The following is a 27,678-nucleotide window of genomic DNA, read 5'->3' as shown; positions in this document are numbered from 1 at the left end:
AGAAATATGGACTTGGTCAGATACACACTACTATATATAAAATAAGCAATAGGGACCTACTGTATAGCACAGGGAACTATAATCAATTTCTTATAATGAGCTGTAATGGAAAAGAATCTGAAAATATATATATGTATGTATATGTATAACTGAATCATTTTGTTGTACACCTGAAACTGACATTCTAAATTGGCTACACTTAAAAAAAAATGGGGGGGATTTAAAAAAAAAGAAAGATGTTATTTATACAACAGGAAGAACATTTAAACCAGCAGTAAGTGGGATGTGAGTAGGGAGAGATGTGGTGGGGGCAGGGGTTTCAGTTCATTACAAGCCTCTTTAGGACTATTTGGCCTCTTCAACATTGGTGCAAATAAAGATTAATAAAATGGTATATCTTCTTCCTGGAAATTTCTAAGAAGCTCTCACCCATGAATGTAAAGCTGTGTGAGGATGTCTGTGACCCCACAGCTTTAATACAAGCAAAAAGCAAAAAAGCAAAACAAACAAACAAACAAAACCCCAAAGTATTCATCAACAAGAGAGTGTTAAAATAAATGATGGTACATTCATCCTGAATTCTCTGCAGCTACTGAAAAGCACAAGAAGCAACTTACATAATATGACCTGAAGTCTTTAATATTTTAACATATTTTTAAAGTTTTTTATTTCTTATATTTTTAATAGACGTGCTGGGGATTGAACCCAGGACCTCATGCATGTTAAACATGTGCTCTACCAATGAGCTATCCCCTCCTCCCCCCAATATTTTTTTTTATTAGAGTCTATGACAACAAAGCATGGCCATGGCAATGTTGAGTTATCCAAAGAGAAACAAGGATGAGAACAAAACTTGAGGAAAAGGTACATGATGAACGCTGAGCAGTAGGTGGAGCAAACAGCACCCAGCCAGCCATAGGGGAAGAGATGAGAAGAAAAGGGGAGGTTGTGGCCCGGATGAAGGCAGTGAGCAGGCGGTAGGGGCAGGGCATGAAGGGGGAGCTAAAAGGAGGAAGAAGAACAATTCTCAGTCTTCCTGGGGCCCAAAGGCAGCCAGTGTACAAGGCCTAGGCTGAGCCACTCCTCTCACATGGGGAGAGGCAGGGCTCCCCCACCATGGGTTGGGTCCGGCTGCCCATCCCAGGACAGTGGGCTGGAAGGGAGATGGACTCACTGGGCCTAGCACAGTTCATTGGCACCCCAGCTGGTGGAAGGAGAGGGGTGGCCCCCGGCTCTTATCCATCCTTTCCCTGCCCAGAGCCTCTGTCCCTGACTGGCTTAAGAGTGACCTCAGGCCAAGAGTAGTGCAATGGCTTAGCCTGACATTGTGAGGTCACGTTCCGCCCAGGAAGGGCCAGGAGGATGACAGTAACCATCCTGGGAGGGGGCAAGAAGGCTGCTTTCAGCACACGGCCCATGTGTGTGGAGCCCTCGTTGCAAATCAGGCCCTGGGCTTGCACTTGGCCTGTGTTATTTCCTATATTTTATTCATTTCTATGATCCTCATGGCACAAAGGAGGAAGTTGGGGTTCAGAGGCTACAGAACATGCTGAACATCTACAGCTAGCCTATTAGTTATCTAGCCCCATATAACAAATCATCCCCAAACTTAGAGCCATAAAACAACACACACAGGTGATCTGGTTCTTGCGGGTCAGGAAGATAGGAGCAGCTTGGCTGGGTGGTTCTGGCTGAGGGTCTCTCATGAGGTTGTGGTCAAGATGTCAGCTGGGGCTGAGTCATCAAAAAGCTTGACAGAGGCTGGAGAATCCAGTTCCATGATGGCCTATGGGGGCCCCTCCACAGGGCTGTCTAAGTGTCTTCATGCCATGGCAGCTGGCTTTCTCTAGAGAGGATTCAAGACCAATTATACCCAAGGGGGAAGCCACAGCGACTTTTATAACCTAATCTCAGAAGTGATACAGCATCTCTTTTGCCACATTCCATGGGTCACACAGAACAACCTGGTACTATGTGGGTGGGATTGTGGGAGGGCGTGAATTTCAGGAGCTGGGATCATGGGGGCCATGTTCAAGGCTGGCCTCCACAGCCACTCAAGAGCAGAGCCAGGATTTCAGTCCTGCTGGGATGCAGGGACAGACAAGATAAGAGAGGCAGGCCAGGCCAGCACCCTGGGACGTTTTGCAAGCCAGGGAAGAAAGAGCTGCACTGGGAAAAGGGGAGGCAGGGAGACCAGTCAGGATGCATCCAGTTAGGGAGAGACAAGGGGACTCTCAAAAGATAATGGCGTTGGCGGTGGCGGGGTGGGTATAGCTCAGTGGTAAAGCACGTGCTTAGCATGCACAAGGTCCTGGGTTCAATCCCCAATACATTTACTAAAAAAATAAATAAATAATCTAATTACCCCCCACCAAAAGATAATGGCTTGGTCTTCTGCTTCTGCCAGCTAAGTCTCTGATCACCACACCTGAGGGTGCCATGGTGCGTTTGTTTGCTCATGGCTGCCAGTGGATGGATGAAAGACGTCAAAGTAAGCCAGTGATTCCGAAGCCATCTGGGAAAATGTCCTCCTATATGAACCACACTATCTGAGAAAAAAATAACCAGACTAAAAGTCTGGAAAAGGAAACTGCATGGGGTCTCAGGCAAGTAAGCTTCCCTGTCTAAAACTCAGCTTCCCCAGCTTTATTTTTTATTATTTAAAAATTTTTTTCTTTTCTTTTTTTTTGGGGGGGGGGAGGCAATTAGGTTAATTTATTTATTTTTAATGGAAGTACTGGGAATTGAACCCAGGAGTTCATGCATGCTAAGCATGTATTCTGTCACTGAGCTATACCTATCCTCTTGGCTTCCCCAGCTTTAAAATGGGCTGACTTCCCACATGGGTCAAAATTGCAAAGCCCGAAAACATTCATAGCTGGTAAGCAGGTAGGGAAATCAGCACTGTCATACACTGAGACTAGGAATGTAGTTTCCCCTTTAGACCCGTGCATGGGGAGCCCTGACCTAGGCCATTTCCCTAGAAGGTATGGTTCTCACATTGGAAGGGGAATTAAGGTTGCTAGTGAGCTGACCTTAAAATCAGGAGATCACCCAGGATCATTCAGGTTCGTCCCATATAACCACAAGGGTCCTTAAAAGATGGAAGGGACAGAAAGAGTTCAGGTCAGAGTGATGTAATGTGAGAGACTCAATGATCATCCGCTGGCTTTGCCAATGACAGGGTCATGAGCTGCACCTAGGAGCTAGAAAAGGTTAAAAAACAAAACAAAACAAAACAAACAACAACAACAACAACAAAACCCCAAAAGATCCTCCCCTAGAGTCTCTAGGAAGAAACAAAGCTCTGCCACCTTGATTTTAGCCCACTGAGACCTATTTTTGACTCTGACCTCCAGAATTGCTTTTTTTAAACAACTGAACTTGTGGTAATTTGTTCCAGCAGCACTAATAGAAGGCCCTTCTCTGGCCCTCCTGTGGCCACAGGGTGGTGGAGGAACCCACAGGGCAAAAAAGAGTGCCCAAGTAGGGCCTCCTTCAAAATTCTAGATATACTTGAGCATTCGCGTCCATAGAATCCCCTGTCTATCACCATAGGGTCCATCCTCCCCAGGGCAGCTGGGTGGGGTGGGCAGGAACCCCATTGGTGCATGGTGGGATCTGATTATGAAGTTAAGGAACATCCATCTTAGAGTACACTGGGCACCTTGTTCAAATAGTGAGGCAGAGTCACATAACCCCACCAGGGAAGCTCTCCACTTCGTGTTGTTCAATTTAAAAAAAAAATAGTGAAATACTAGAGCAATATCAAATGTGCAATCCAGTTTGTAAAACAAACTAAGACCTAAATGTGGAAACAGGTCCAGGATCACATTGCAGAGAACCACACCAAGATGCTAACGGTAGGGGAGTGGGGTGCAGACGGGCGTGGAGAAGAGGGTTGGCGTGCAGAGAGGGGTCCGTAGGAGCGCGAGGGGACGGACACGGAAGAGGGGCAGAGAGACGAGGCCCGGCAGGACCGGACACAGCTAGGGCCGCAGGGCGCGTGAGGGGCTCCGGGCCTGCCCTTTAACTGGACCAGAGAGCTGTGCGCATCTTAAGTGCTTGGCCGGGCGCATCCCTCCGCGTGGCAATCCTGATTGGTCGGAGCAAGAAGCCCGCAACCGGGAAGGAGCCCCTCCCAAGGAAGACAAGTCGGCGGGCGCCGCGCCCCTCCCCGGGCCCGCGGGGCTGCGGGCGCGGCGGGCGGTTGGACCAGATTGGCAGTGAAGGCCCCGCCTCTCGGGAACCGCCCGGTTCAGGCGTGGTTGGTAAGTCTGTCCCCAACCCCCGAGGCAGCTACCCCGGCCAGGACCACCCGGAACCTCTGCACGAGTCAGCGCCCGGCCCGAGCGCATTAAGGGCCCGCCACCGTGTGCCCCGTGCGCTTGGGACCTAGGAGGCCCGACATCCCGATGAGGAGCCAGAGGCTTCGGAAGGGACCCCTCAGCGCCGGGACTCGAACCGCGCGCTCCCGACGCAGTCCAGAAGCCTCCAGGGGAAACCTCGCAGCGCCCAGGTCCGGCCGCCAGGTGGCTCTCGCCCCAACCTGGGGGAGTCGAGCTGCGGCGACGGCTTGGCCACGGACGTCCCTGCACGGCCTCTTACCAACGCTGGACCCTGGAGTCCACAGACAGACAGACGCGCCACGGAGTCTGGGAGCACGCCAGGTCACCCAGGGATCCCACTCCAGCTTCTTCATCTAGTAAAAGCAGTCCACACCCACCAGTGACTCAGGCACACACCCAGCGTCACCTCCCCGCCCCCACAGTCCACACCCACGCGGGGGCAAGCCTGTCCCCCCAACGTCGCTTGTCTCTGGCCCCGCAGCCAGCCCCTCAGGGTCTCCTTGCCACCTTTCCACCCCCAGCAACCGGAAAGAGCACTTAAAATAGCAGCGCATTCTTCTGTGTAAAACCCAGCAGCCTCAAATTCAGAAACAAAGCCAGCGGTGGAAGCCAGGGCTGGGGAAGGGAGATGGGAGTGAGGGCGTCCTCGGTGCGGCTTCCCTCTGGGGTGACGAAAAGTTCTGCAGATGGTGGTGGTTATGGTTGCACAACAGTGTGAATGTGCTTAATGCCCCTGAACTGTGCATTTTAAAACGGTTAAAATGGCGGATGTTATGTATATTTCACAATTTTCAAGACCAAACCAGCCGCCCTCCAGCGGCTGCCCCCCCGACACCTCAAAATCCAAACTCCCAGCCCCCCCACAAGCCTCCGTGGCTACCTTCATTCCACCCACACATTAAGCCTATGGCCACTGGGCCTTTTTGGGTCAGTTCACCTTGCTCCAGCACAGTACTGGCTCCCATCTTCCTCAGGGCCACCCTTCTGGCCCCCACCTCCATGACCCCTTCTATAATTCTCCCCCAAGAAAGCATGGTAGCTGAGAAATAAGGATGACAAACAGGGAGCTCCCCTAGTGGATTTCTGGGGAGAACAGAATGAGCTAACACACTGCATAGCTAGAACACAGCCGGGCACAGGTGGACACTACACGAGCCCAGCTGCTAAGAAGCTCATCTGGCTCCTCCCCATTGGGTGAGGTGGGGACCTGCCTCCCTCTACAGGGGGCCCCTACCCCAGGCCTTCCCTCAGCCCTGCCTCACATTGTCATTCCACATAGCAGAGACCTGCGACCATTTTTGTCCCTTTGGGCCTAGAGACACTTCCTTTAGGGGGCTCTGAGGCAGAGGCAGGAGAGACAGGGGCCAGGCCATGGATGGTGATGCCCTGTGACCCCCTGCACACAGGTGAAAGGAGGAAGGGGAGGCCCACCCTGGGGCCCGAATGTAGGCTGAAGGGAGTCATGACAACCCCAGAGCTGGGGCTGCACCAACCCATGTCACAGCTGTCTCAGAGCCAGCAGGGCCCCCCAAAGCCCATTTGCCTCCAAGGTGTCCTACTGGGGAGCCCAACAGCCTGTGCTCCCAATGTGGGGGGATTGGCGCCAGGGTTGAGAGAACACCAAAGGCTGCAGGGAGACACTAATGGGCAAACAGTGGCAGGGTGCAGGACACCGGGGTTCCCTGAGCTGCCCACCAGTCCCAGGCAGGGTCACCCACAGCTGTGTAAACACCAAGGTGTAGGCGGGCTCATCTCTCCTACTCAGGATTTGGGTCAGGTGGAGGAGTTGTTCAGAAAAGACACCAAAAGCCACAGGGCCTCAATTATCCTGAGGGCTCCAGGAGGTGGGACCTCTGGCTGGGCAGGTTGAGCGGGGTCAGCTCAGGGCCCTCTGGCCACTGCTTCCTGCACTCAAAGCCCAGTGACCTGGGACCCCGTGACCTGTGCAGATTCCTCTTGAAGGTTGGGGAGGAGCGGCCAGTGCTGTGCCCAGGTCCAGTGCCATGGTCTTAGGCCCCCTCCTCTGCCCACAAAATTCAGGAGTGCAGAGGACGAGCCCACAGAACGTCCACACATACCCAGCCCCTCAAACCCTGTGGTGCCCACCTGAGGGTCCCTCCCGTCTCCAGCTCTTCCCAGCCCACTCCTGAATTCTTCTCCATGAAAAACTGATCAGTTCTTTCCTGTTTAAAATTCCAAGATAGACCCTTTCCCTCAGCTCCACAGGCAAACTTCTGAAGTCATCTACCCTCACTCCCCAAGCCCCTTCCCTCTGGCTTTCCACCCTGCAGCCTGTGGCTCCCTGCTCCGTTTATGTCTGCCCATGGGTCTGCAGGGCTCAGGGACATCTGTCTGACAGAGAGGGGACCTGGTGTCTCCATGGAGCCCCAGAAGCCCCCCACACAGGGCTGAGCTGGAATCCAGCCACTCCAAACCCCAAGCCACAGATACTCCTCCAGGAGGGCCACCAGGGTGAGGGCAGAACCAGCAAAAGTCCCGCTTTGAAGCAAAACTCAGAGACCAGGCAAGTCCTGGCAGAGCACACCTTTATCCAAGGGGCCAAGGCCTCCACCTGGGGCAGGGCCCCCCTCACTTTCTGGAGACCAGCTCCTCGACGGCCCAGCCTGACAGTGTCCAGCTGGGGCTGGGCATCCTCTCCAGCCGTGGTCCTCGGTCACTGCCGGGTCTCCTCTGCCTGCCATACCAACTCGCCGGAGATGTAGGTGGCCCGGACGTGGAGAGAGTCATCGAGCACCACAAAGTCTGAGTCAGAGGTGGGCGGTGAGGAAGAGGCAGGGGCAGGGCCACCGCCACCCCTACCCTGAGGCTGGTGGGGAAACCAAGGCCCAGGATACGACTGGTGCAGGACACCTCAGCCTATCACAGACTGACGGAGCCCCTGGAGCTAAGACTCCTGGCGGTAGAGGACCGCACATAGAGCTCTCAGCAGCCCCTTGCCTGGTCTGAGGGAAAAGGGGGGAGCCGGGCAGAGCCACCTGGGTGTAGGGAAGATCCCACCTGCCCACGCTAGTCCCATCCCAGGCCTCCCAAGAATTCCCGAGTCTTCAAGGCTGCCCGGGCCAACCGTGCCGCCCACACTGGGCCCTGACCTGCATCGGCCCCGAAGTCCAGGGTCCCCTTATGCTTCTCCAGCCCCAGCAGTTGTGCGGGGTGCAAGGACGCCGCCTCCAGGGCAGCCTCCACGCTGCAGCCTGCTCAGGGGACATAGACAGGTGACCATCCTCAACCCCTAGCTGGCTTGGCCATCTGACTTCTGGAGCGAGGCAGGGAAAGACCCCAAGTCCTGGGTGGCCTCACAGACGCCCAGGGTCCTGCTCTCCTGTGGGGTGTTCTCTGGGAAGCCAGGAGGAGGAGGAGCTCATGGGCATTTGGGTTTCAACTGTTTGGTCAGTGAGGTTCCTGGCAGGGCTGGGGTAGATGAGAGGCCCAACAGGGTCCCCCCCCCAGCCCCAGAGTTCCAAGTCCTATGGACGCATCCCAGGACTCTGCAGCAGGTTGACAAGACACCACTCTCTCCCTGATCTGAGGATACTACTGGGTACCCCAGTTCTCTCTATCCTCTGCTTCACCCCTGCCAAGCCAGGCCACAGCTCTCTTCTGCCTCCCACCCCGTCTCCTGCTGCTCCAAACAGCACCTTGGACCGTAGTGCTCCCCAACCTCCCACATGACACCCCAGCCGCAGGGTGCTGCCCAGAGCCCCACAAGGCCTGGCCAACCACCCCTAGAACATGCCAACCCACACTCAGAGGCCCCCCACACAGCCTGACCCTGGAGTGCTGCTCCAGACCCCCTCCCCAGACCTTGCCTCCCTGCAGCTCTGCACCCGCAAAGTCCTGCAATCCCACAGGCCCCGGGCCAAGGCCCTGCCCTCAAGTTCCAGTCATCTGCTGGCTCACTGCCCTCTCCCTCTGCCATGAGCACCTGCAGGCAGGGCCTTGGCCACATTCCTAGTGCCCATCCCCTGGGAACCCCACCAGACACAGACAGATGAGGGATGTGGGTGCAGGACCCTGGTAGTCCCCTCTTCCCTCCAGCCTCTCCCAGATGAAGTCTCTGCCCCAACACACACACACACACACACACACACACACACGCGCGCTCACACGGCACGCACAGCCTGGCCGCACTGACCTGTGGCCTGCAGGAAATGCCGCACGCACACGTCCATCGGGGTGATGCTGCCGCTTAGTGTCTTAGTGCCTTGAGAACAGAGAGGGTAGGTTTTGGGGGCCAGGGGTGGGTTCTTACTCCCCAGCAGAGGGGCCGAGGGGCTATTCTCACTCGGGCAGTCTTGGGGACTGGGGCTACTCACCTGCCACATAGGCTGTCAGCCCATCCACCTCTACCTCCTGCTGCCCCAGTGTGTGTCGGCCATTGCCCAAGCCCAGAGCAGGGACGGCGTCAGTGACCAGCACCAGCCCTATAGGAGGAAGGGGGCTCAGGACCCAGCTGGGCTGGTCTTCCTACCTGCTCCCGCCCCAGCCAGCTGCTCACCCTGGGGATGGGCCCGGTAGGCGATGCGCAGGGCGGCGGGGTTGGTGTGCATGCCGTCGGCAATCATCCCATAAAAGATGTGGCGGCCTGGGGGCAGCTGGTCACTGGTTAGGAGCCCCACGATGCCAGGGTCACGGTGGTGGAACTGGGCAGGGGCAGGAGGGGGGCACTGAGCCACAGCAGGACGGCCACACCCTCCCGCCCAGAGCTGGGGCGCCACTCACGGGCAGCATGGCGTTGAAGAGATGGGTGATGAAGGTGGCCCCACTCCGCACGGCTTCCTCTGCAGCCCCCAGGTCAGCCACTGAGTGTCCTGTGCAGGGACCCAGGCTCAGACTCAGCACCCAGCCTGGGGCCCCGGGACAGAGGTCAGGACACAATCCTCACCGAGGGACACGCATATTCCAAGGGCTGTCAGCGCCTGGATCACCTCGTGGCTGCGGTCCAGCTCGGGGGCCAGCGTCACAATGCGGACGTTGTCAAGGGACCCATAGGTGGCCAGCAAGTCTTGGAAAGCACTGGCCTCAAAGGAGCGCAGGTGGGCCTCAGGGTGTGCGCCTCGCTTCTCCCGGCTGATGAATGGGCCCTCCAGGTGCACCCCTGGGGGGAGGGGAGGGGAGGTTTCCAGCAGGTCCCCAGCCGCCCTGCTGCCCCCTCACTGACCCTCTTGCCTGCCCGTCCTCCCCCCACAGTTGGGCATCTGGAAGGTGAGGGGCTGCCAATAGGTCCCCAAGGAGCCTCCCAGGATAGGGGCGGGGAGAGGGGTCAGCCACTCACCGAGGACCCCTGCCCCATGGGGACCACCACTCTTCACGGGTATCTGAGGAAGGACCTGGGGGGAACCAGCTGTTAAAGCCCTGCCCCCCGCGGCCCAGCACCCAGAGGTCAGAGCCCAGCCCAGTCCCCACTGGCCTTCCCTCAGGTGTTAGAAGGGTCGAAGGCCCTCAACCATGGTCAGGGAAAGCACAGCATTCAGAAGCAGTGGGACACAGGGTCACAGGAGCATCAAGAAATGACAGGACCCCAAGGATGCAAGACTGGTCTGCTCAAGAGGACCCGGAGACGAGGTGATAGCTCCCAGGCCATGGGCAGGCATGGGGCACCAAGGCCCTCAAGGTGGCCCCATCAGACAGCAGTTAGGACACAGTGGGGCCAGGAAGCATGGGGCCTGACTGGGTGACAGGCCAGGCCTTCCTGAGCTACAGGTCTGGGAAGCAGGGCTGAGGTGGGAGGAGGACATGCATTCCAGGCAGAGCAAAGGGCAGAGGCACGGGCTTGGTAGCTGGGGAGCTCAGGCACAAACGGCGTGGCCACTCTGAGCCCGGATCTGGACACAGTGGGGAACGTCACTTGTGCATGACAGGTGCTCACATCACATATATCAGAGGACAGGCAGGCAGGTATCCCAGCCCAAAGCCCTCTCCTTCAACGTGGGGAAGGATGTGGGATGGGGAGCCCTACAGGATGTCCCCTGCAGAGTTTCCGGGGAGAGCCTGGTGGACTGGTGTACCCTCCACCCCAAAGAGAGGAACGGGGATTTTTCAGAGGCTTAAACTCAGCATGAAGACAGGACAAGGGCAGGCTGACTCAGGAGCCCAAAAAGCAGCTGCTGGACAAAGACACACCGGGGGGACAGAAAGGAAGCAGGCACCACACCACACCCCAACTGGCTTAGGCTTTGGCAGTGCTTGGCGCCTCAAGAAGCAGGGGGATTGACAAGAGGAGCCTCACTAAAGAGTAGCCAGGTCCCGGGGTGGCACAGTTCAGGGGCAGAGCACGGACTCAGCATGTATAAAGTCCTGGGTTCAATCCCCAGTACCTCCATTGAAAAACAAAAGAGAGATAACTTAAGATACAGGTAGGGGGTGTGTGTGTGTGTGTGTGTGTGTGTGTGTGTGTGTGTGTGTGTGTGTGTGTGTGTGTGTGTGTGTGTGTGTGTGTGTGTGTGTGTGTGTGTGTGTGTGTGTGTGTGTGTGTGTGTGTGTGTGTGTGTGTGTGTGTGTGTGTGTAAAAGATAACATTAAAAATAAGTAAATAACAAAAAAAAAGTAGAATGGTCCCCAGCTCTGTCACACCATGCACCTAGAGGGCTAAAGCAGAGGGTCTCCAGGTGAGGGCAATTTCTACTTTTGTTTTACATGTAGATTACCGAGCCCCATCCCAGACCCGCTGATGGAGGATCTGTGGGTGCAGGGACTCATGAGTGTGCATTTCATTTTCTTTCTTTTGATGGAGGCACTGGGGAGTGAACCCAGGACCTCGTGCACGCTAAGCATGGGCTCTACCGCTGAGCTCTACCCTCCCCAGCACAGCAGATGAACTCCCACCAGTCCCCACACGTCACCCTAGGGACAGAGGGAAGACCCCAAAGGCTTCCAGATGGAAAAAACAGGTCATGCACAAAGGATCAGGAGTCGGATGGCTTCTGATTTCTCATCAGCAACCCTGGAAGTTAAAAGACAATACGCAAATGCCATCAAAATTCTAGAGAGCAGTGACTTCTAATCCACAGTGCTAACCCAGACGAGACATCGATTAAGAGAGTCAAGTTATCTCAGACCTCCAACATTTCAAAAGTGTTACCCCCTGTGACTCCTTTCTCTGGAAGTTGCTGGAGGATGGGCTCCACCAAAATTAAGGTGTAAATCCACAAAGAGGAAGGCCCGGGATACTGGACAGAGAGACGCAGCAGAAAGAGGCCTGGGGGCCAGCAGCTGAGGGGAAGGGAGCTCCCAGACAGCTTGGCCCCAGTGAGGCCAGCAGCCAGCCCTGGGATAGCAGGTCCCCAAGGCTCCCAAAGGAAGGTGAAATGGATGGCACCTCTGCAGAAGCCTCCAAATCCTGAACAGAGAGGGAGATGACTGGCTGAAATCCTGGAGTTGAGCCAGTAAATTTTAAAACTAAGCAAACGAAGACTATTAACTCCAAGCAAAACAGAGTTGACAAGTAAGAGAATGTAATTGAGCTGAGTCCCCAGTCCTGATAACTGATCTAAATGAAATTATAGGAAACTCTCTGGGGAGGAGGGGGGTGGGGGCAGCAGGGCACGAAAGGGCACGACAGAAAGCTAATCCTTGTCCTTCCAGGTGGAAAGCACATTTATGCTGCGTGAAACCAAAAAGGTGAGCAGGAATGCCAGTATATTCTTTAGCGCCATGGGGGCAAGTTCCAAGGGTCAACTCAGTTGAAAGTAATTCTCTCTAGGTGGGGACTGGTGGGAGCAGAGGACTACTGTTTTTTTTCTAACAAGCCATGTGATGTACATACGTTCACTAAAGAGTTAAAAGAAAGAGGAAAGAAAGAGAAAGAAAGAAAGAAAGAGAAAGAGAGAAAGAGAGAAAAAGATAATGGCTGTTTTCCCAAAACAGAGTTTTAAAAGGGAAAGCTAGAAAGCACTAAATAAACAAAACAGACAGTTTGGAAGTGAAGGGAACGAGGTACGTTCAAGGCAGGAGACCATCAGAAAAAGGTCCAAGTGTAAAGGGCATGTCGGGCCAGAGGCAAGAGCCTGGCTGCCATCCTGAGGATATGCCTGATGTTGGCTCAGCAGACAATGGACCTGAAGCAGAGAACAAGGCAATCACATCTCCCTCCTGGAAGGGTAGCAAAGAACAAGGAAGAGACCCCAGAAAAAGGGCAGGTGGTCTCCATGAACCTGAGTAACTTCTGATAAAGTAGCAATCTGGGCCCCGGAGGAAGGCTGGGCAGAATTGGGGGAGCAGTGTGTGTGGGGAGAACCCAGGGTACAGTCCTGTAGTTTCTAAGATGACACTGGTATTAAAGTTTTCAAATTCAAAGCCCTCCACAAGTTGCACCATAAATCAGTTTACTCTTCCTCCGAAGGTCTGCACACTGTATGCATTTAAGAAGGGTGACGGGTGCTGGGAAGAGAAGAGAAGAGAAGAGAAGAGAAGAGAAGAGAAGAGAAGATGGAAGTCCTGCTGATCAGAAACCCCTTCTCCTGAGGAAGAAGCCCCATTGTTTGTCTCATGATGGCCAGGGGTGGCGCGTCCGCAGACACAGCACATGGGCCAGCTGGTGTGGTGGACAGAGCTAAGCAAAGGCCTCCCGGGCAGAGAGCTTGAGGGCAGAAGAGGGAGCTGCCTGGAATGGCTGAAATGCAGCTGCGCAGGAATGCTCAGGAGGGTGAGTCCAGCCCGCAGATGAGTTGGGGAGGTGGGAGGGCCATGCTGAGCCCCACACCTGGGGAAGGCCACCCAGGCGGGACCCGGAGCTGGGACAGCAGTCGCAAGACTGAGTAACAGTCACTAAGCCTCACTGGTGGGGATCAGAGGGGCAAAGAGGGAGGGCTTGTTTCCAGATCCTGGGCAGGGAAGTCACAGACTGATGCCAAGACAGAAAACACAGAATCAGGTGCCAGTCTGCAGCAGGGAGATAAGCTTGGTTTTTGACATCTGACTCTGTGATGGGGGAAATTTCCAGAAAGATGTCCTTAGCTGGCATTTACCAGGTGCTCAAAGTGAACCAAGCAGAGTGCTGAGCACCCAACCCAGAGAGATGGACTCTGTTTATTCGTCAAGCAGAGTGCTGAACACCCAACCCAGAGAGATGGACTCTGTTTATTCGTACTTAAGGTTTGAAGAAACCAATGCTCAGAAACCAGTAAGTAATGACTGTCTTGAGTCTCCCAGCTGATAGATGAACTCAGGAGGCTGGAGCCAAACCCTGAGCCCACAGCCCACCTCCCCCAGCTCCCAGCTCTGAGCCTCTGTCCACACCCCTAGGAGGGAAATCCACAGCAGCCAATGCAATCCGTGATCCCAGAAAGAATCCTGAGTTGGAGAAAAACTACAAAACCGGAACATAAATGGTCGACTGGAAAATAACAGCGTTAATTTTGCAAACTCAGTAACTCTATACCTGTACTCGCATGAAAGAATGCCTGTGTGTTTAAGAAGAGATTCAGTGTTAAGGAGTATAGAGGCACGAAGCGTGTCACCAACTCTCAAATAGTTCAGAAAAAGAGAACCTACATACAGAGAAAACAAGGTCGAATAATAAGACGGGGCAAAGACTAAAACTGGAGAATCTTCGTAGAGTAAGACATTTTAAAGGAAAAACAGACAAGGGATAACTGAATCCCAAGCCTCGCAGGTAAGAAAGAAGTAGAAGAGAATGGGGTGGAGGCCAGATTAGAGGAAGGCTTGGGGTAGACCACAGAGCTTCCTTCTGAAAAGTGTGTTCACTGTAGTCACATACCACAAACCAGTTGGAAGAATGAACGTCTAAAGATGGGGCAATCACGAAGTCCCCAGCAGCCTCAGGCAAGGAGGCGGCTTCTGGTGCCTGGAGGCGGCCAGAGCACAGGGAGGGGAGGGTGTGTGGCAGGTGAAGGTGCTGAGGCAGCAAGTTCGAAGCTGTGGGGACAGCTGCAGAGGCAGCCAGACCCGCAACGGCAGACCAGCCAGAGGGACACCAGAATGAGAATGCCCAGGGCAGGGCAGGGGACCCCCAGGCCCAGGTGGTTGGAGGCCAGCAGGTGAGCCCAGACTCAAGCGCCAAGGGATGTTGTGAGGGGAAAAGACGAGATTCCAAAATTAACAGGCTGGGTGTTTCTGGGACCTCCTTCACTTCAGGCCGGGAGCCTGACCTCACCTTGTGATAAACCTCCGGTGGCGAAGTGACCAAAGTGGGACAGAAGGAGGTGACTCCGTGAGACAGGATTCTCCGGGCCACCAGGGCGACTCCTGAACCCACGTCCTCCGTGGCCTGAGAGAAGTCAACGCCAAAGCCACCTGAGGCCACAGAAAAGAGGCGGTCGCCCGGAGCTCAGAGCTCCTCCTCTGAGTTCCTCAGCCCGCGGGCCCCGGACCGCACCGTTGATCTGCACGTCTATGAAGCCGGGCGCCAGGATGCAGCCCCCGCAGTCCCGCTGCTCGTCAGCCACGCGCCGCTCCTCAAAGAACAGCTTCTCCGGGTCCAGAATGCGGCCCCCGCGCACCCACAGATCCTCCCTGCGCACAGAGCAGGGCGGGGGCTAGGATCGCCGCCCCAAAGCATTCCTGGCAGCTCCGGGCCCCGCGCCCCCCGGCCTGGTCCGCGCCCCGCGCCCACCTGAGCAGCGCCCCGCCTCGCAGGATGCGGCAGTTGGTGAACTGGAGCACCAGGGCCCGCGCCGCGCCCTGCCCGCCGCGCATCGTGAGCCCGAGCTGGAGGCGCCGGATCCGGCGCCGAGTCCCGGCCCCGAGCGCGGCCCGGCCCACGTGACCCTCAGCTGACTGAGGCGCGCCCACGTGATCCCGGCGCCCACGTGACCGGCGCGGTCCGCAGTGACGCGGCGACGGCCGCCTCCCTAGTGGTCTGGCCCTCGGCCCCTCCCTCCCGGCCCACCCCGCCCAGCCCCGGGCCCAAAAAAGCGATCCACACACAAGCGTCCAGTCACATCCAAGAACTTTATTGGACACGGTTCGGCGCCAGGCCTGGTGGGCCCAGCACACTGCCCCGCGGCCCTGGGCAGCCAGGGCTGCAGGAGGGTGGTTCCATCCAACAAGTCTCAGGGCAAACGGTAACCTCACAACGCAACAGTATACCTAAGATTACTATATAGTTGGGAGACGGAGGGCTGCTCCACAGACGTATGAACAGGTCAGATCTTTATAAATAAACATCCAGTGAAGAGAAAATGACGACTCTAATTCATCCTTATACACAAAGCACTCTAGAGCAGGTGGGTGGGGGCGGCCAAAGGCCTGCATCCTCACTGGTCAGGGGCCTGGATGGGTGAATGGTGGGCCCAGATGTCCATGGCACGGGGCGGGCAGGGGCAAGGCTGGGGCAACAGACGATGGGCACTAGGACACTGCGCATTTACAAGACCAACTATTGGGGGGCAGCTGCCCCGTGCATGTGTGTCAGGCTGTTCGTTTTGGAATGAGGAGGGGGTGGTCTTTACATCATATTCTGTGGCTGGTAGGCCCGGAGGGGCTACTTTGTGGAGAGGATGAGGGCAACAATGAGCCCGTAGAGGCCCAGCACCTCGGCGAAGATGAGGATCAGGATCATGCCCACGAATAGCCGGGGCTGCTGGGCAGTGCCCCGAACGCCGGCGTCCCCCACGATGCCGATGGCAAAGCCAGCTGCCAGCCCGCTCAGGCCCACGCTCAGGCCGGCGCCCAGCTGAAGGAAACTCCTGGAGGACAGAGTACAGGGGCGGATGTCAGCCCACAGGAGGGGAGGGCTGCAGGTATGGGTCACCAACCACCCACCCAAGGTCCCCTCCCCGCCTGTACAGGGGTGTGGGGAGAACAACCCAGCACTCACCTGTAGAGACTGATGCCATCATTCAGGGAGTTGGCAATGAGGACTGCCACCACCAGGCCGTAGATGGCGATGATGCCAGCCATGACCACTGGGATGATGGACTTCATGATCAGCTCTGGCCGCATGACAGACATGGCCGCGATGCCGGTGCCACTCTTGGCTGTACCATAGGCAGCACCCAGAGCTGATGGGGAGAAGGTGAGGTGAGCCCAGAGCATCTGGGGCCAGGACCCTGGGAGTAGCTTTTGGCATACGGGAGGGCCATGCAAGATACCACCTGCAAGGGGGAACCTGAGAGCAGCACTCACCCAGCCAGGAGCTGGAGGTGGCGGGCAGGGGAACAGCCATAGCCAGGCACTCAAGAAACTCGGTAGCCATTTCTTTTCTTCCTCCACCAGAGGCCCTCACGGCTGCCCATCCGGGCTCCTACTCTGCTGTAAAACCCCAACCTGTGCTCAGTAGTTCTCCCCAAGCCTTCTACACAGATCCCATGTTCCCAGGGACCTCAGCACAGCTGCCCTCAACCTAGAAGGTGGAGCTGTGACAGGAGGAGCAGCACCATCACATGGGGAAATAGGCAGCTGGGCCCCAGAAGCCTTGCTGGAGATTCTGGGCTCCTTCTGTCCCACCTGGACTCCCAGGCACTTTCCCAGGTCAGGAAGGGCTGGGAAAAGCATGAGCTGACTAGCAGCAGCCCAGACGTCTGGCCAGGGTCAGCCCTGGGGCTACATCTGGAGACGACACCCCTCAGAAGATCTACCGCCAGAGGATGGGGGAAGCTGGTCTGGCAATTCTTATTCTCTCAGGCCAGAGCTTCACCAGTCCCCCACCTCACCCCTTGAACTGCGGTCAACTCCTGGCCCTGGGAAAGGCTGCTCCAAGGGCTGGAGTGTGTGTCAGCAGGCTGAGTGCTTTGCCAGAAAAAGGCAGCTCCCACCACCCTCAGCCAGGTCAGGACCCTTGAGTTTGGAGAGAATCCTCTCTAAATAACCAGAAAAAGGACAAGCCAGAGAGGGCAGGGTACAGGGAAGACGAAGGGGCTGTGAAGTCATCACTGAGGCCAAGCACAAAGCTTCGGCAGACCTCTGAGCTCAGCATCTGCTGGAGGCCTCCAGTAATGGGGCAGGAAGGCATGGGGAGGATAGGATTCAAGGCATTTGATGACGCTGGTTTCCTCTGCCACTGTCCCTCCTTTCTCTTCCCAGGGTGGGCTGCCTTCCTGAAAGGCCCCCTTCTCCTGGCCTATCTTCCAAGTCTAGAAGGTTTGCAAAGACAACAGAGAGCCACAGGGGGCTCAGGCAGCTCTTCTGACTCCTGTCGCCTGCCCTCAGAGTCCCAATGCACTGGTGTGCAGATGCTGACATGGGTCTGAGGTGGAAGGGGCCAGGAAAATCCCAGACATGCCCCTACATCTTTTACTCACCTCTTTGGGCCACAAAAGATGACTACTCTGTCCTCACCACAGAGCAGGGGTGAGGTCAGAGGGACTCTAAACCCCATGAAGAGACACAGTCCCTCCAATCACAGCAACGCGTTCCAGGAGAGTGGGTAGGTCTGGGGAAGGGCTTCCTAAGGGAGGTGATAACTGAGTGGAGGAGTGACAATGAGGTGGTCACAGAAAGACAGGACAAGAGGAAGAGGATTACAGACCACAGGAGCAGAGACACCAACTAAGATGGTGCAAGACAAGGAGCAACTAGAGGGAGGAAGGAGGCAGGGGTTGGGGAAGAAGGACCTGCACTGACTCTTCCACACAGCATCCAGGGGGTGCACAGACGCCACCACAACTAGACAACCGGCCTTCAGGTGCTGGGACACAGAGCCCATCTTCATGAAGCCACTCTTGCATTTTTTTTGGCCTCCTACTGCGGACCCAGCATATCAGGCCAATGCCAGGGCTCATTACTCAAGAGGAAAGGCACGGGCTGACACGTAGCACTAGGTGGGAACCCATTACGGGGAAGTCAGCATCCCAGCCAGCGGGCCCGGCAAGGCTGGACAGGCTAGTGCCGGGAAGTAAGTTTCTCTACAGAGGGCGGAGGGAGGTCATGTGGCTGGGGGTGGGGAAGAGACAAGAGGAACAAAGGGAAGAAACAATGAGGACCACTAGGAGGGAAAAGCAGCCTCCCCGGGGCAGCAGCAGGTGTCCGGGAAGGCCCGGGATGCGAGCTTCAAAGGCCAGGCCTGAAGGGGCTCCAGGTGGAACAGTGGACAGAAACAGAGGAATCAGGAGGCAGTTCCAAGTACATTGCACCAAACACAGGAGGCCCACTAGGACGGAGGAAGTCACAGACAATACAGAAAAGGAGCAAGTGACAGCTTCGAGGAACACATGATGAAGAAAGAAATCTACAGGACTTGGGTCATAAGTTAAGAAAAAAGGTAGTAAGAATTTAAAAAAAAAAAGAGGCCACTTCTCTTGCTCCCTCATCTTTGGAGATGGCCTGCACTCTACGGACTGTGTGTCTACTTTTACTTTAACCTGAGCACCCACCGCCCCAACACCTCATGGCCTTTCTCTTGCCTTCTGAAACAGCCTGCACTCTATGCATTTCTCTAAATAAATTTAACTTTACAAAGAAAGAAAGAAAAAAAGAAAGGAAGGAAGGAAGGGGAAGCTAGCATGAGATGGAGACTGGGAGGCCTGAGACAGAGGGGGGCCTCATTCTGTTGTAAGAAGACAAATCAGCTAAGTGCTACGTGGGCCAGGAGCAGCGGACAGGGCTTGCTGTCACCCTGACAGTGACACCTGAGCCTGAAAACTGTTCAGGAAGGCACAGGGAGGTAGAAGAGAAGCCTTGGAGAAAGGCTTTAGAGAAAGAAATGAAGTTAGAGGCTGACCCAATTGGCCAACTAAGAAGTTGGCTACCGTAGGGTCATGTTAAGCCCCATGTCAGGAGGGGAGGAGTGGTGCTGCTTACAGGATACAGGAGCAGGTGGTCCCAATTCCCAGGAACCTGGGGAAAACAAAAAAGCCCTGGACCAGTGATACCCTGTTATCAGTAACTTCCGAAGACCTGCTGGTCAGGCTCTGTTCAAAATTACCAAGTTCTAAAAAGAGAGGCACCTGGTGACCAGAAGGAGGGTTTCGGGGTAAACTGAGCCAGAATTCAGGTTCCACGTGGGCAGGGATCTTGTTTTGTTCACTGATGTCCCCCCAGTGCCTGGCGTGCGGTAGGAGCACAAATCGAAATGTGAATGTTAAATGACAGACATAACACCCACAGGTGGCCCGGCAAAGCAGACTCCCTGGAGGCATTCTGGAGGCAAAGAGCAGAAGGGGCTGGGGGAAAAGGGGCCACAGCAGCCTGCTGGGAGGTGCGGGAGAGTAGGCAGCTTCTGGAGATGTGGAAAGAGTAGGCGTTGCCTAGCAAGGAAGGGGAAGTACAGGCTACTTCTCCCACCACAAATGACCCCTTACTCGCACATGATGGGAAGGGCAGGGCTCACTCAGCAGCTTGTGACCAGCAGGCAGGCCCAGACAGAGGGAGGCCCCCAAGCCCCTACCCATTAGTGTTTACAGTCAGCAGAGATTGTTTGGAGTTCCATCCCTGCACATACCTGTATGGGGAGCCTTCCCAACCCACCAGATAGGGTGGGGCAGGGCGAGTCATCAAAGTCCAAAACCAGACCTACTCGAAAAGCCCTGGCCCAGACCAGGCCAGACCAGTCCACGGGTGCTGCAGCTGTGTCAGGACTCACCTCCCTGGGTCCCACAGTTCCTTGACCTGGGCCAAGTACCCTCCTCCCAGATAAGCCATTTTCACTGAATTTGACATCCCAAGACTGTTAAGGCCCAACTTCAAAACCAGGTTGCCATCAAGAACCCTGGAAGGCCCCTTCTGCATTCCCAGGGTAGCCCCTCCCAATTCCAGGCCTCAGGGAAGGGGAGGAAGGTCATTCATTCATTCTGGCCTGAGCTGAAGACTTCTTCCTACGGAAAAAGACCCCTCAAAGCTGAGGCTTCAAGCAACTTCACCCATCCAGACAAGAGTCCACACACACAGTGCTGAGGCTGGCCCGTCTCCCAGACATCCATCCTGCGCCCTCAGCCTGTCTGACCGTCCCCCACCCACCAATTCCACTCCCACCTCTGGGTTCCTGCCGGCTCTCAGGACCAAACGCTCAGCCCAGCTTTCCTAACCAACCCACAAAGCCTAGCAAGGGTATTGGGAAACACCGACAAGCCCTAACCGGAAGCAGCTGCCTAGGTGCAGACCCACCTGACCCCCCCCACGGGGGGGGGCAGGCGGCCACGAGGGCGAGGGCTGTGGACCTATGCGGGGAGCTCCAGGGACGGATCTCCTACCGCCCACGGACAGGATCGGCCCCTGTTTGGGGAGCTTTCCGAGGTGTGATGTCACACCTGCCCGCAGGATTGGGGGGCGGGTACAGAGCAAGCGCAGGACCGCGAGCCCCCACCCCAGCCTCGCTCCGGACTCTCCAGGGACTAAGATGGCAGCGGCGCCGCCGCCCAACCCCCGCACTGACACCGCCGGCTGACTGGGCTGCGGTCCTGGGACCCTCGGGAGACTCTAAGACCCACACCAGGGCCTGGCCCGCAGGCCCTGCGCTCCAGACACCCCACAGCCCCCGCAGCCCCCTCCCCCGCCCGCAGTCACGTGAGGACTGGGACCCCCAACAGCTCGAAATTACGTCACAGTGACGTCACAGGCCGAACCCCGGCGAGCCGTGGGCACAAGCCCCGCGCGGCCCCCGCCTCCCGGGTCCCTCCTGCCACGGCGCTCACCGCTGAAGATCATGGCGGACGAAGCGCCCATGACCGCGAAAAAAGAAGCGTACTCGGGGCCGTGCTTGGCCTCGGACATGTCTGCGAGTGGGGAGGGGGCGAGCTCAGCGGGTTGAGGTGGGGACGAGGTCGGGCCGGGCGGCGGGCGGCGAGCTGTGCGAAGCGAGCGGTCAGGCGGCTGCGAAGGCGATCCCGCCCGTCAGCCGCTGCGCTCTAAATACCAGCACCGCAGAACAAAATGGCGGTCGCGGGCGCGTCACATGACCCGGGACCCGCCCCTGCGGGCTGTACCACCTCGCGCTGGTGGGGGGTGCCCCTCGGACGCCTCGCTGACCGCCCCCTCACTGCACTGTCGCCCAGCCCTCCCGGACCCTGGCGCCAGCCCCACCGCGGCCTCCACAGGTGCGCTGTCGTGCGCCGCCGGCCTCTCAAACCCCGCGGCGTTGGGCCTGTCCGGCCCCTGGGTCGGGGCGGGGCGGTGCCGCGCCATATTTGCATACGGGGCGGGGCTCGAGGCGCCCCGCCTTCTCTGCGGCTGCGTGGCGTTAGCAGGTGTTCGGTTCCGAGCGTCGCTGTTCTTTGCGTTCTTGGTGTGGAGCCCGGCCTCGGTGTTCTCACGGCCCAGCCCCCGAGGGCGTCCTCACACCTCCTGGGTCAATCTGAGGGTCCTAGCAGGCGAAGCCGAAGTCCTGTATCCCCGGCGTCAGTCTGTTCTGCTGCAGCCCCCAGGGAAGCCCCCACTTCCCTGTGAAGTCCTGGTCTCTGGCCGCAAGCCTCCTGTGTACCCCTGTCCGCAGTCTCCTTCAGACCCACCATACCCGATCCAGCAATTGGTGATTTCTCCCCTGGCTTCCAAAGTAAAGGAGCCGCCTCCCCGGCATCTGTTTCCTCCTTTGCCTCAGGGACCCAGACTACAGTTGAGGCGGTTCTCTGTCCCTCAAAATGTGGGCATGACAAGTTTGAAGCCCTGTCGGTGTTAAGACCTGTGAAGGCTTCCCCGGATTTCTACATCTGTCGTCCCCAGCCTGCCTGTCCCCACACAAAGCCCACAAATTCAGGGCTGCCTTGATTTCTGTAGCAGCAGTAAGTGGTTCCCTCTAAGCCAAGCAGGCACCCTGGCCTGGGACTGGCACTGCCCAGGTGATCCCACTTGGCCATCCCATTGCCCCAGCTAGCTGCCTTATCTCTACCCATCAGCTCTGGTTCCCTTTGCCCTTTTGTCCCCTCCATTTAAGGCACCCTGGGTGGCTGCCAGCTGGTCCTGGGTCTGGCTTGAGCCCCAAGCCCTTGTGCCCATGTTCAAGCACTCTCCTTGAGGGCCTGGCCAGTAGCTGTCATCCACCTCTTTACATGGGCTGTGGGGAGGGAGTTACCTCCCCTGGTCTGGCCCTCCCACTGGACACTCAGACCCACTTTCCACAACAGGAACCTCCCTCATAGCCTCTTAGTGAGGCTGGGTCTGCCCCTCTCTGAACTTGCAGCCCGCAGAGTGCCATGTCTGTCCTGGTTCAAAAGAGAGGGGGGCCACCATTCAGCTAGAGCCCTCCCCACTGCCCTCTGCCCCTGGCTTCCTTGTCCCTGACTCTGACTTCTGGAAAGAGGAATCTTCACTCAGTGTCTCCACCTCCTCCCCAGCTCCTTGCCCTTGCCAAGGTTGCTGGTGACCGCCATTTCTCTAAGCTGAGGGCCATTTGTCAGGCTGTCTGAATGGGCGTCTCTGCTGCCGCAGTCTGCTGCCCACTTCTCCACACCTCCTCTCTCTCCAGTTCACCTCCGCCTGCCCGGACGCCCTCATTCCTTCATGGAGTCACAAGGAGGGACAGGGACAGGCCCAGGCCCTGCAGCTTCAGTTTCAATGCAGGTCCCAGGTGTTCCCTGGATTCTCCCTGCCCTGTCCTACCCCTCGGCGATCACCTGCACTTTTACAGACCTGAAGCCCTCAGAGCAAGCGGATGCTTGTATGCCTGCCCCAGGCCTGGCCCCCAAACTCCAGGCACTAAAGGTCCAGGGCCAAGGGAGTCCAGACTGGGAAACTGGCACTGGTCAGGAAGCTGGGGAGGCTGCAAGCAGGGTGAGACTTCAGCCTAAGGAGAGGAGATGTAGGACACTCCACCTCAGGAAACAGCATAGCCAAAAGCAACGTTTTAAGAAACTGAAAAAACTCTACTTCATTCAATTCCCCATAAAACGAAGTAGAAAAAGTGATGTTGCTGCTCAGAATTAGATGAATGCACTAACTGAAAAAAATTCTTTTGATCCTTAAACATAATTGGCCCCTACAATGTTTCCACTTGATCATCTCATTGCAATGATATTTATGCATACATACACATAGATGTTTGCGAGTGATCAAGCACTTCATTAAAAAAAGCATATAACCCAATTAAGAATAAAATGTTTGTTAGAATTCAAATATTTTTTACCTCCAATTTACTAGGTTACTTGCTGGGCTTATACAGTAAGGGTGGATCATACTTTTTAGTCAAATGTAGGGAACTTTTTTACCATCATTCTTAAGGCATCTCAAAGACAGGCAGCAAGGTGGGCAGAAGCCAGCAGCCCCGACACCAGAGGTTCAGGGAGACAGTTCCCTCTGCAGGTTCAGAGAGTAGATCGGCTTTGCTCACTGTACTCTGGTTTTCTGCCCAAATTCTGATGTGAGAGGTCACAGTGGGTCGCTGGTGGGGCTGCTGGCACCTCCAACCAGATCGTGTCAAGCTGAGCTTACCTCCTCCCTGCATCACCACCAGCTTCCACTCAGTTATTTCCATTTCAGGCAAGAGGCTCAACCACCCAGCTGGCTGCGAACACCAGCAGCCTTCGAGTCACGGCTCACTCTTCATGACTCATCAGGCCCCGAGATTCTGTGGCTTCCCAGCTCTTCCCCTGCCCCACTGCTGCCGCTGCCTCTCAGGCAGGCCTTCGTTTCTGGCCTGGGTCTTCTCACAGCCTCGAACCTGGTCTGCCTGCCCAGTCTTATTTATGCTACAGCCACGCGATCTTCCTAACTGATACATCTGACCAGCCACTCCCCTCCTGGAGTCCTTCAACCCTCCCCGCTAAGCATTTTGGGGTATGCTTTAATCCGCACAATTATCCTTTGAGGAAGATATCACCATTACCTTCATTTTGTGGACTAGAAAACAGGCTAGGGAGGTTAAATACCTTGCCTGGGGTCAGCTGGCTTACAAGTAGTGAAATTGAAACTCAAACTCCACAGGCTGAGCCCAGCCCGTGTGGCTCATTACACCACCTGCTTCCTTCACAAGAGCTCAGGGAGCGTCTGTTGACCAGTGACAGGGCCAGGAGAGACCCAAGTCATCTTCCTCTGGGTCGCCCAGCACTAAGTAGGGTCCTGGGATGAGATGGGCCAGGGAATGTGGAAGAGAATGGCTGGGGACATATACCTCCACCTTCTCCCTCAGAGCTCTGCACCCCCTGGTGTGAAATCACGGTGTCACAAGCCCATGGCCTGTCATTGTGCAGGTTGGGAGTTCCAGGAATAAAGGAGGAGGGACTTTGGGAAACTCGAGCCAGAGACCCTGATAGGGAGAGGTACAGAGGGATTCAGGGTAGGGTCCTGACTTCCCCAAGGGTTTTAATGGGGACAGAAGGGCCCACCACTGTCTGAACTGAAAGATGATGGGAGAGGGAAATCCCATGGTACTTTGCAGAGACCTTGGGAAGGGAGGGGATGGCTGGGGAGGTAGAAACCAGGAATAAAATTACAAATGATTGGAGAAGTGAGCTTATCCTGAGGAAGCCATTTCAAAGAAGAAAGAATAGAGTCCTGCAGCCTGACCTGGCAGCCTTATCAAGAACATCAGGAAACTGCAGATGACGTGTCCAGGCAGGGAGCCTTGTCCCAGTGGACAGTCCCATTCTTCCGAGTGGCCATGAGGACACACCAGAGGGTGTGACTCTGAGACAGGGCACTGGCTCTCCTGACCAGGCTAGATAAGAGATATGTGTGGCCCAGGCAAGGCTGGGAGGAGACCAAACAAAATGTAGTTTCACTTTGGGCAGGAGTTGGGGGAATATGTGTAAAGGTGACTTTTTTGTATAATTAAAATAAGTAGAGCGTATAAAATAACACAAATTTTTTAAATAAAAAGTGTCCTCTGGGTAAACACAAGCAGGACACTGGTAGAGGGAGGCTCCAGGAGCACAGCTAGGGGCAGCCAGCCCTGCAGGGGACCCTGAGTAGTGCCCAGTGGCTCCAGCTGGATGTCAGGCCCGGGAGAGGCAAGAGGTCAGAGGCAGATGATTAGGGTGATCCCAGAGACCGAGCAGCACCCTCTTCTCGCTGACCCCAACCTTTGAGGGCTGACGTGAAATGGCCTGATTGATCCTTACTCGGGGTGGACCAGCAGCAGCAGGCAGGGAGCCCAGAGGGCGGCCCTGACCACCAGGGGGCAGTGTGGGGCTCTCTCCCTGGGCTGCTTAGAGGAAGGAGGGGTGAATCCGGCTGGTTTACAGTAAACCAGGGCCTGGCACTGGGCCTGGAACAGGGAGCAGGTTCTCAGAAAGGGCGCTGGGTGAATCCTCATCCCTGGGTGCACCATCTGCCCCGCTCTGGGCTCAGCATCCTGAGGGCCAGCGCAACCTCCTTTGACTCCAGCAGTCAGAATTCACAACGCCTGGGCCCTGTCAGCCTTCAACCCTAAGCCACTCTGATGCCTGTTGAGCAGCTACTATGTGCAGGCACTGAGCTAGGCTCTGGGGAGACAAAATTGAGTAAGAGCGCTTCTACCCTACCCCCGGGGGCTGGAGTCACAGACAGTGATGTCCCAATGCCAAACCAGAAACGCTGTTACTTCATGCAGAGGTGGCACAAAGGAGGGAGGGCCCAGGAGGCTCAGACAACCCCCAGGGGGTGCTCTCTAAATGAGGTCTGAAAAGATGAAGAGGCTTTGAGCAGGGGAGACACACGATCCTGTTCGTGTTTAAATCAGAGACGACCAAACCACATAAAGCTGGGCAGCTGCTGATGAGATGGAAGCAGGTGATGATCCCTGAGATACCTGCATTTGTATGACAGGAGGCGGGGGGCGGGGGGGTGCACAGGTGTTTTACCTGATGTGCATGCAGACCCTGCTGACAGTGGTGGGCCCTGAGGACCAGAGAGAGAAGGACATCTCCCACTGTAGCTGTTCTGGTACTGTGGGACATTTTTACTAGGTGCACATATTACCTTTTAAAAAAACCGAGAGACAAGGAGGAATGCAGAGCAGGTGCTTAAATGAGTCTCTTTGCAGGGTGATGCAAATATTGTGGAAACAGAAGTGGTGGGTGCACAGCACCGTGAAGGCACTAAACGCCACTGAAGTGCTGACTTTAAAATGGTTAAATTCAATGTCAAAAAAGACAATAAAACAAAGTACTTCCAGGGGTGGCTACAGGTGGGGACGCAAGCTGGGACACGATTACTATGGACCAGGCCCACAAAGGGGCCCATGTGATGTGGTGGTGGGAGCAGAAGAGGGGTAGCCCAGCCTGGCTGAACTCTGGGCAGACACTGTGGCCCAGGGTTGACCCACCCTGAGGGAGGCAGGCCTCTGAAATGTCGGAGGATACAGGCCTGCACCCGTACACCCCTAGCCAGGGGATTCACTCCCCACCCAGGGAACATATCTTGCCCAATTCTGGCCTGTCACTGATGTCAACCACAAGATGGTCCTAAGCACACTTACAGTAAGAAGTCATTACGGGGAATGTTGGGGGCATCCTCAACCACAGGCCCCAGGAACACACAGTCACATGAGATCAGTGCACAGCCATCTCCCTCCTAGGGTTATCCGACAGGCCTCAGCACAGGTGGGACCACATAGGGCTCCTGCTTCTCACAGTCTGAGTCTCTAGGGGAGGGATGGGGACACTGGCAAAGTGTTAGGTCCACAGGGACCTCAGGGGAAGGGTCCAGGGCTTGGGGCATGAAGCCCACTAAGGGATGGGGAAATGGCCCAGAGGCAGAGGCTCTTGGTTCAGAAGAGAAACTGAAAAACAGCTGGCGGCAAAGAGCCGACTGGAGGCCAAGTCTCTTTTCCCTACAAGATCAGGACTTCTTCAACTTGGGCCAGGCCACCTAAGGGTGGCAGCAGAAAAGTGCTGACAAGAATGCACAGGTCTCGGGAGGCAACTGCAAAGGAAGAGGGAGCAGCAGGAGTGCGTGTCCACCAGCGTAAGAGGAATGGGAGGCGAGAGCAGGGCAGGAAGGATGGGAGGGCCGCTGGCAGTCCTCCAGCACTGGGAGGAACCGGCAAGACGGACGTGCGCACAGGCCACAGAGAAAGTAGGTCTTATGTTCTCCCTGATGTTATATATGTACACCCAATTAAAACACAAGGTATTAGAAAAGACATAAATATTGACTTCTATAAACTTCCAGGTAAAATGTTCTCATTTGGAAGGGGTATGACTTTGGACACTGAATTTTACACCTGACAGGGATGCATGCAATTCTTGGCTGAGAAGTTTGGACCATGATTCCTGATGGCCATTCCTCACATTTATGGAGCACGTCCATGTGACAGGCGCCGGGAACAAGAGTAAACAAGACAGATCAGGGAAAGACTTGGCTGGCACTCGTCAAAGGAGAAAAGCAGCTGGGTATCTCTCTCTGTAATGGAGAAACTTCTCAGCATGGATCACGATCAGCTACTGCAGCCCCTTAAATTCACGTCCAGTGCTTCCTTCTCCTTGGATGTTGTCCGTCCTGGAGATAATGCACTCAGGAACCCCCACCTCACGGAAACGTTTCCATATCAAGTATTTCACACTGA

At 55.8% G+C, this 27,678-nt stretch overlaps 2 protein-coding genes across 7 annotated transcripts; both read right to left on the bottom strand.

Annotated features, from left to right (window-relative positions):
- Positions 1–690: 690 nt before the first annotated feature.
- Positions 691–15,102, bottom strand: AMDHD2 (amidohydrolase domain containing 2). 4 transcript variants are annotated; one of them, XM_032460233.1, is made up of 11 exons: positions 14,941–15,102; positions 14,704–14,840; positions 14,482–14,621; positions 9,643–9,697; positions 9,253–9,465; positions 9,090–9,178; positions 8,866–9,010; positions 8,684–8,791; positions 8,503–8,571; positions 3,036–3,094; positions 691–1,846 (listed from the first exon to the last, which is right to left on the bottom strand). In XM_032460233.1, exons 1-10 carry the CDS (start codon positions 15,021–15,023, stop codon positions 3,051–3,053), a joined length of 1,083 nt encoding a protein of 360 aa, XP_032316124.1. In that variant the 5' UTR covers positions 15,024–15,102; the 3' UTR covers positions 691–1,846; positions 3,036–3,050. The 4 variants fall into 4 exon arrangements, with proteins under 4 accessions (XP_032316124.1, XP_032316122.1, XP_032316121.1 ...); XM_032460231.1 differs by lacking the exons at positions 691–1,846; positions 3,036–3,094 and adding exons at positions 6,879–7,176; positions 7,460–7,561; XM_032460230.1 differs by lacking the exons at positions 691–1,846; positions 3,036–3,094 and adding exons at positions 6,879–7,112; positions 7,460–7,561.
- Positions 15,103–15,259: 157 nt separating this feature from the next.
- ATP6V0C (ATPase H+ transporting V0 subunit c) lies at positions 15,260–21,134 on the bottom strand. Of its 3 annotated transcripts, none has more exons than XM_032460238.1 (4): positions 20,897–21,036; positions 16,455–16,577; positions 16,147–16,330; positions 15,260–16,015 (listed from the first exon to the last, which is right to left on the bottom strand). In XM_032460238.1, exons 2-4 carry the CDS (start codon positions 16,522–16,524, stop codon positions 15,811–15,813), a joined length of 459 nt encoding a protein of 152 aa, XP_032316129.1. In that variant the 5' UTR covers positions 16,525–16,577; positions 20,897–21,036; the 3' UTR covers positions 15,260–15,810. The 3 variants fall into 3 exon arrangements, with proteins under 3 accessions (XP_032316129.1, XP_032316128.1, XP_032316127.1); XM_032460237.1 differs by having other exon boundaries at positions 16,455–16,580; positions 20,897–21,034; XM_032460236.1 differs by lacking the exon at positions 16,455–16,577 and having other exon boundaries at positions 20,897–21,134.
- Positions 21,135–27,678: the final 6,544 nt, after the last annotated feature.

Source organism: Camelus ferus, chromosome 18 (genome assembly GCF_009834535.1).
Source record: "Camelus ferus isolate YT-003-E chromosome 18, BCGSAC_Cfer_1.0, whole genome shotgun sequence".
Taxonomy (NCBI): domain Eukaryota; kingdom Metazoa; phylum Chordata; class Mammalia; order Artiodactyla; family Camelidae; genus Camelus; species Camelus ferus.
This window is presented reverse-complemented; position numbering and strand designations above follow the sequence as displayed.